Source organism: Medicago sativa, chromosome 3 (genome assembly GCF_051527215.1).
Source record: "Medicago sativa cultivar Bolivia chromosome 3, Bolivia_mono, whole genome shotgun sequence".
NCBI classification, from domain to species: domain Eukaryota; kingdom Viridiplantae; phylum Streptophyta; class Magnoliopsida; order Fabales; family Fabaceae; genus Medicago; species Medicago sativa.
This window is the reverse complement of record NC_140751.1, coordinates 6,118,936-6,127,435: the sequence shown is the minus strand read 5'-3', so window position 1 is coordinate 6,127,435 and position 8,500 is coordinate 6,118,936. Positions and strand designations below refer to the sequence as shown.

At 33.2% G+C, this 8,500-nt stretch overlaps 1 protein-coding gene and 1 pseudogene across 2 annotated transcripts; both read left to right on the top strand.

The window, feature by feature from the left end:
• Positions 1 to 2,557: 2,557 nt before the first annotated feature.
• LOC146935227 (21 kDa protein-like) lies at positions 2,558 to 3,340 on the top strand. Its single transcript, XM_085750364.1, has one exon. It carries the CDS (start codon positions 2,628 to 2,630, stop codon positions 3,189 to 3,191), a length of 564 nt encoding a protein of 187 aa, XP_085606490.1. The 5' UTR covers positions 2,558 to 2,627; the 3' UTR covers positions 3,192 to 3,340.
• A 590-nt stretch (positions 3,341 to 3,930) lies between these two features.
• On the top strand, positions 3,931 to 7,160 carry LOC146935226 (uncharacterized; annotated as a pseudogene). Its single transcript, XR_015029955.1, has 4 exons — positions 3,931 to 3,974; positions 4,092 to 4,184; positions 5,093 to 6,339; positions 6,449 to 7,160. The product of XR_015029955.1 is annotated as an uncharacterized LOC146935226 (transcript).
• Positions 7,161 to 8,500: the final 1,340 nt, after the last annotated feature.

The window sequence follows — 8,500 nt, the reverse complement described above, 5'->3', positions numbered from 1 at the left end:
AACAAATTTCATCTAAAAAAATGCATTGCACACCAATTTCATTCCTATCCTCTTGCCTTTTTTTTTGAAGAAAAAAATTTCTACCATATCAATGATCTTACGGGTTAAAGATTATTTATTGGCCTCTATTATAGTTGAGAAAACCCGTGCGAATAGTCGAGAAAATTCGTGCGACGCACGGTTCAAAAGTCTAGTTGTCAATAAGTTTTAACTACTTGTACTTGATAGGTGTGTAAACTTAGGGTTTGGTCTAAATCCAAAAAATCATTTTATTCAAAGGTTGAAGTACAAGTACTTAATTAAGCCTAATATAATTAAATATAATTTAGATTATATCAATTCATTTTGTTTTCATCAATGGCCTAATTACATATTTATAATGTCTTGTGTACTTTTTATATATTTTTTAAGCAAAAATTAGAGTACAAAATCATCAAATGACAAAAAGACATTTCAATTATGTTGGCACATCAAAATCAGCACATATTATTTGTAGCACATCAATAGATTTATTAAAATAGATGAGACAAAATAGTTTTTTTAATACTCTTAATACTTGATACAGCTTCAGCTCTTTACATTTTAACACTTCAATCTTGATAGATTCTTTAAATAATTTATTCATCAATAAGAGAATTACAAAAATACATGTCGTATATTATACTGAAAAAATTATAATAAAATCAAATAAATTGATGTACCATGGCCCAGCTTCTAGACAAGTCCAAATTTGTGGTTATCACAAGAAAAGGATTGTTTATCACATGGCTGCAGTCACCACAGGATCAAGTGTGAAAATGATTTTTGACATACTGTCGACCAGGTAGCTCCATTTATTTTATTAATATCACTTCTAACTCTAATATAAGTTTTTTTTTTTTAGAAAAAAACTCTAATATAAGTTATAAATTTGCCTTGTAAGTATAAGAATTTCTATATTTATTATTACTCCCTCCAATCACTATTATAAACAAAAATTAATTTTTTAGGTTTTTTTAAGAAACCAAATCTGATTTATGTCAGGTCGGTTGAAATTAAGAAGAACACTTTGATTTAAAAGAATTAAAAAAGTAGCAATGACAAAAGAAAGGTACAAGTTGCACATGTGCGCCTACTCAGAAGACAGAAAATCAGAAAACATTACCGCGTGTCACTGCATGAGTTGCCAAAGATAATGGCATTCACATTTCTTTTCCTCACGAAACCCAATAATTTTCCTAGATTTCAGCTATGTGGGCCCTCACAGAGTAAGACCATTTTATCAATTCATTTTTCGACAAGTAAAGAGAAATTATAATTATACAACTATCTTGTGATAACTTTTGTGATAATATTATCTCTTATATTTGTATTATGTTTTTATTTTCTTTATATTTATTACTCCTTTCGGTCTTAAATGTAAGAAACTTTTCATTTTTTAGATTCATTCAATAAATGATATATGTGGTCTTTATGATAGACCATACATCATTTATTGAATGAACCAAAAAAGTGAAAAGTTTCTTACATTTAAAACCGGAGGGAGTATTTTCGTTTCTACGTCTCTGTCTACTTGTTTTTGTAAATTTATGATAGTTCTAAAAAATATGATTGTTCAAATAAACACTCTAATATATGCAAGGTTCAGAGTTCGAATTAGATAAAGAGAAATGATATTTATACAATCATTTTTTAACAACTTTTGTAACAACATTATCATTTATATACATATTATATTTTTATTTTATTTCTTTATTGTTTTGATTTTCGTGTTAATATCCATTTTTCTTTATAAATTGATGGTTGTTTTAAATGTTGTCACGTTTGTAATTGTTCAAATAAACACTCTTTGGTAAAAAGGAGAAAACTTACTTACAATAATAATCAATGGAATCATCGGTGATTTCTTCAATCACAGTAAAATAGGTCGACAATTTTGTGTTTGGGTCTTGCTAATGAATGTTTTTAGAACATTCTTTAAGGATACTAAATAAGGAAGTTGTTCTAATACATTTGTTTAAAAAATCAAACATTTCAAATTTCAATACATTGAATACACATATTTTCATAAAAATTTACTACTTTAAACTTTTATTTTAAAGAGTATCCTTAAGACACTCGTTGGCATTTTCTTTTATTTTTAAGTGGAAAAAATTAACATTTTTTAATCTCTGCTTTACATGAGAAAGAGATACCTACTTGGAGTGTAATGGTTATATTTTAGTAAAGAGAACTTATAGAAAAAATAAATTGTTCATACAATAAATTAATAGTTTTGGTTTGTCAGAATCAAACGATGGATACCCCACCACATGATATAGTTGGGATAATACTTTGGTGACATAATGTCACCGTGACATTAAATCTGGGTCACACAACACACATCTTTGTGTGGCCCAGATTTAATGTCACCCATACAACACATCTGGGCCACACAACACAACCTTTTGTGTGGCCCAGATTTAATGTCACGGTGACATTATGTCACCAAAGTGCCACCCATATAGTTGTGTGAACTATTGACTCACAAGCCAAAGCCTCATCTATATCTCCTATATAATATCTAGATTCACATCCTCATTCTCACAATTCACAGCCAACAACAAAACAAAAACCTTGTGTTTTCCTCTAAACTCTCAAAATCAAACATGACAACAAAGTTTACCCTTGTTTTCCTTCTCCTAACTATCCTCTCTACTGCAACTTCAACACCAACCAACTTCATCAAATCCTCATGTAGCACAACATCATACCCAACACTTTGTGTTGAATCTCTTTCTGTCTACGCAACAACAATCCAACAGGACCCTCATCAATTGGTCCAAACAGCTTTATCACTTAGCCTAAACAAAACTCAATCCACAAAAAGCTTTGTTACAAAGTGCAAAAGTTTCAAAGGTCTTAAACCAAGAGAATATGCTGCTCTTCATGATTGTGTTGAAGAAATCACTGATAGTGTTGATAGACTTAGCCGTTCACTAAAAGAGCTTAAACTTTGCAAGATCCAAGGTGAGGATTTCAGTTGGCATATAAGCAATGTTGAGACATGGGTTAGCTCAGCTTTGACTGATGAAAGCACTTGTAGTGATGGATTTGGTGGAAAAGCACTTGATGGAAGAATGAAAGCCTCTATTAGATCAAGAATGGTTAATGTTGCTCAAGTTACTAGTAATGCTCTTTCACTTATTAATCAATATGCTACTAAGCACTAGGGAGAAATTAAACACTAGGAATCAGAGTTTTTGCTTTTGTGATTGTTGAGAAACACTTAATTGTGGTTCCTTTTTTATTTTATGTGATGTGGTGTGTGTAATGTGTAATTACATCTATATATATATATTGAATGTGGAATTTTGTGATACCTTTTAAGTGTGAAATAGAGTTACTATATATATTTTTATGAGTTTCTTGTTTGCACCTTTCTTTATTACTACTCATCTTAATTTAATTTCTGAATCTGGAGATGTAAAGTTCCTAATATTAGTTTAACAATTATGCGTGGCTTGTTGATATTGGTAGTTTTTTCTTTTTTATAAAGATATTGGTTGCTTGTTTTCTTTAGAGTTGTTATTTGAACATCCATCTGTATGACAACTTTTGTAACAACCATAAATATATAAAGAAAATGAGGTATTGACACTAAAACCAAGCAATAGAGAGTAAAAATATAATGTGAGTATGAGATTAATATAAAGGATGGTTAATTTAGCCAACTAGTTGTATGGATTAAATCGGGGAGTCAGAATCTGACAGTGTTTGGGATACTGGTTGGTCCTTGGTGGCTTCGACCTCTTTGATTAGAAAATGTGATTTTATTGACATTTATTTATTTATTGAATGGTTGGTGACTTTTAGGGTGAGGCCGCACATATATTTGATGGTCCAGATTTATTTAAAGTAAAAATTGTTCACTTATATGAACATAAGACATAAGATAGTTACAAATTTACAATGGCCAAGGTGTTTAGTGAAATGTTTCAAGAGGAATTTTGCTGGTTATTTTGGCGTTTCATTGTTGCTCAGATGACAAGGAAGAAAGTAAGGGTGTATTTTGTATGCTGCCTTATCTTAAGGCGCTACACTTATGTATTGATTCTGTGATTTGTTTATAGTGTTGGAAGATTCATTGAGGATGGTTGGACAATGAACATGAGGAAAGTGTATGAGTTTTCATATCATGATTCGTGCATGCCATTATCTCAATGGTCTGGTTTGTGTTACTGATGGGACAACAGAGGTTGAGAGTCACATAGTGCATATTTTAATGGATAACACTTGGGTGACATAGCATTTGGTGACATTGGTGATATTGTTCATATTTCTCTCCAGAGGCGGAACTGGGGGGTGGCAAGGGGTTGCCACCGCCACCCCATTCTTTGTGTGAAATGTCTATTATACCCTTCATTAAAATTAATATTTTCCTTTTCAATTTCACATTTGGGCATCAATTTCTCTTTCTCTTTTCTCCCAACCAACAAAACAAATCGGGATCTTGATCCACCACCAGGCAACCACCACCACACGTCCACACCACCACCGGCCAACTTCTGCGATCACTCTCCATCTCCATCTCCATTGTCGATCTGAAGTGAGAACAGAGAGCTATCTCCATCTCTCTCAACAAACCCTAATTGTTGGAAATTGTAAGGTCATGTGAAATTGAATGTATTTTCATTCAAATATGATTCTTCTTTGATGATTACATGTTATTTAATTGATTGCCTTAACTTACAACAGCTAAAACAACAAAACTTTTCCTAAAATCTACGAATCCAATCCATAATATGTAAGCTGGATAGTGAAATTGATATTGCTGTAATTACCACAAATTAATTAAAAATACAAAGATTATTTTTAACACAAAGATTCTTGCATTTTTACAAGGCATAGTTCCTAAGAGTACGAAGGCAAGACAATCTTAAAAGAACTTGTAGTACTGTCATGGAATAAAAACGGGTTTCTTTTTTGTGTTTCCCCCCTTTATATGTTCATATAATAATGATTGATTCTTGGATTGTTGTTTTGGAATAAAAACTTGTTGTTATAAGTTGATTGTTCTGTTCTATTCTGTTCAAAAGGATTGATTCTCGCTGTTCCTATTTTGTACTTTTAGGATTGTTCTGTTCCTATTTTGTACTCTAAGGATTGTTCTGAAATCAAGAGAAGTTGCCTCAATTCATCAATTCTTTGAGAAGCTGGCTTTTGTTGTCAATGTTGTTGGTTCTTCTACTAAACGCCATGATGAGTTACAAGCTGCCCAATCAAAAGAAATCGCAAATTTGTTAGAGACTGGGGAGATTGTATCTGGTAAAGGTAAAAACCAAGTTGGTACTGTGACAAGAGCTGGAGATACTCGTTGGAGTTCACATTTCAACTCTATTTGTAGCTTGATAAGTATGTATGAAGCAACTTGTACAGTTTTGAAAATCATTGCAAAAGATGCAAAGAAATTTGCCCAACGTGCAGATGCCGATAGTTCTTACAATTACTTAAAGTCTTTTGATTTTATATTTATCTTGCATTTGATGAAAGAAATTATGGGGACAACAGATTTGCTTTGTCAAGCCTTGCAAAAACAATCTCAGAATGTTGTTAATGCTATGCTTTTGGTTCGTTCAACAAAAGCTCTTATTCAAGATTTGAGAGAAAATGGTTGGGATAAGTTGCCAATGTGGTGTCTTTTTGTGAAAAACATGATATTGAGATTCCCAACCTCAATGATTGTCATTCAACAACAAGATTTGGGCGTTCTTGCCTTGAAGAGAATCAGGTAACAATAGAGCATTATTTTAGAGTTGAATTTTTTTTACTACCATTGACAAACAATTACAAGAGTTGAATAGTAGATTTAGTGAGCAAGCAATGGATTTGTTGACTCTAAGTTGTGCTTTGTCTCCTGAGGATGGATATAAAGCTTTTGACATTGACACTATATGCACTCTTGTTGAAAAGTATTATCCCATGGATTTTAGTGATCAAGAGAAGATTAATTTGCCATTTCATCTTCGACATTTCCTTTTTGAGGCTCGCCAATCATCAACTTTCAAAAATTTATCAACTATTCAAGAATTATGCTCATGTTTGGCTGCCATCATTCCTGTCAATGGACAACCCCAAAATTACTTGTTGCTTGATAGGTTGGTGTGTCTTATTATGACTCTTCCGGTTTCTACAGCCACAACTGAAAGATCTTTTTCGGCAATGAAAATTATCAAGTCTAAGTTGAGAAACAAGATGGGACCTGAGTATCTAGCAGATAGTATGTCAGTTTATATTGAAAGGGAAATTAGCGCATGTATTAGTTCCGAATCAATTATTGATGATTTCAAGGCACTCGGAAAGCGTAAAGTGCATCTTTAGGTATGTAATGAACAATTTTATTATATTATGTAGTTTAAATTTTGAATGATCGATTTTTGGTTTATTACGACTTAAATGTGTTGTGTTTAATATGATTTATATATTTTAGTTTATTTTGATGGCGAGATGGCGGCCACCACAAACTTTTTTGTCTGACCCGCCACTGTTTCTCTCGTAATCAATCATTCTCTCATATAAATAATTATTTTTAATCATTCATCTATCATTCTCTATCATCCAAAATGAACCAATGTCACCCAAAAACTATGTCACCAAGTGCAACCCTATTTTAAAACCATCTAAAAATGGCCCTGATATTATTGATGCACAAGAGGAGATAGTTTTGTATGTTGGGCTGTTAGAGAAAGTCTTCCAAGAACCTATCTTCATTGTGAAGAGTTTCAAGCCTCAGACTAGGCGAGATCACATGTCTAAGAATCAGAAGTCCTTGCAACAACATCACATTTTGGGTTGCTTGGCTAAGTGGAGAGAAGCAAACAGTTTTGCGCCAAGTTGACGGATGGTGTGTTGGACGGTTATGGACAAGATGGATGAGTTGTGGAGAAGATTATTTTGAGGAGAAAGACAACAATATGGGCCCTAACATTAGATAATGTCTTCATAATTAAGGTTGCAGATGGAAACTTTATAGCGGATGTGAAGGTGTTGTGTCCATCTAGAGTGGCACCATATAATGAAGCTACCATGGAGATTTTGGAGGCTAAACACATGTATATAAAGCTCTCATTGTGGTTGAAGTTGACTTTGTTTTCAGGTGCATTAAATTGTTTCCTAAAGGTACATCGTGTGGTAGAGATCGTTTGCGGGCGCAACATCTATTGGACGCGTTGTGTGGAGAAGATTCTATTTTGGAAATTAATCGTTTATGTGATATCACTTCAGTGGTTAACTTATGGCTAAGAGGGAGATGCATGTTGAGTTTGGCAGAATTTGTAGCTTCTGCATCCTTGACAACGTTATTAAAGCCTGATGGTGACATACACCTTATTACAGTAGGTACTATTTGAAGGCCTCTAATATCTGATAGATCTCTGGCAAGTGCACCAAATACTATCGAAGTAGTAAAAATATCGATCCCACGAGGACTGTTTTTAACTTCAATAATTCAATTGCGTTATAAAATTAGGATGTATAAAAGTTTATTTTGTTTTGCCACTAGGCAGTAGATTTGGTTTGATTTTATAAAATCAAATAAAAGAAATAGATTTGGTTAAGAAAATATGGAGAGATGAGATCAGATCCTTTGAATCCTCTAAGTTCCCCTAATTGGTCTACTGCACCTATTTGTTATGAATCCTTTTCTAATTTACGATGATTAACAAAATAGCTCTAATCAATCCCTTGAGTTAGAACCCTCTTCTCAAACTACAGCCCCCAATCCCTTGAGTGATCTAATAATTCTTGAAGGTTTTACCGAACGTTAACCTATTATCACTAACAAACGATTATCTATTCCTAGACTAACCCTGTTTATTAGAACAATTCAATTAGGTCTAAGTCGAAAGCCATGGTCAGTGGTCATTCGTTCTCACAAAATCAAGTTATATGTGATCAAGATATAAAAAGCATTAAGAACAATTGAATTGAATAAACTAGAATTGAATTCATAAACAAAATAGAGTTTCACAGCAACATGTGTCAATTAGGGTTACAAAGATTCATCTCGGATCTAATCTCTAAGAGATTTAGCTACTCATAATCGAGTTTACAAATAGCATAATCAATGAAATAATTAAAACATACATGAATTGGTAAAAGGTTGAAGAAATCGCCCTTCTAGCTGTCTCCGATGTCTCAAAATCGCACTTTGCTCTCCAAAATCGTAACCCCTGTTCTTCAAATTGAGTGCAGTATTTATAGAAGTCATGGGCCTGACCCATCAAAATCGCGCCGCGCCATGTATATAGGCGTGCCGCGATTTCCTCTTTACAGGAAGTGTGTAATTTTGCTTCAAAAATCGCAGCACGGCTTGAAATTGGCGTGGCGCGATTTCCTTCGAACAGACTTCAAATTTTAAGCTTTTTGCACTCCAGAACAGTATAAATTGCATGAGAACTCTATCAAAATGTCACAATAAGTCCCTAATATTACGTAATGACAGGATGTCATCACAACCCCAAACTTAAACCATTCCTTGTCC

Excerpts from the sequence above, each read along its gene's own strand:
- LOC146935227 (XM_085750364.1), top strand. The coding sequence starts at position 2,628 with ATGACAACAAAGTTTACCCTTGTTTTCCTTCTCCTAACTATCCTCTCT.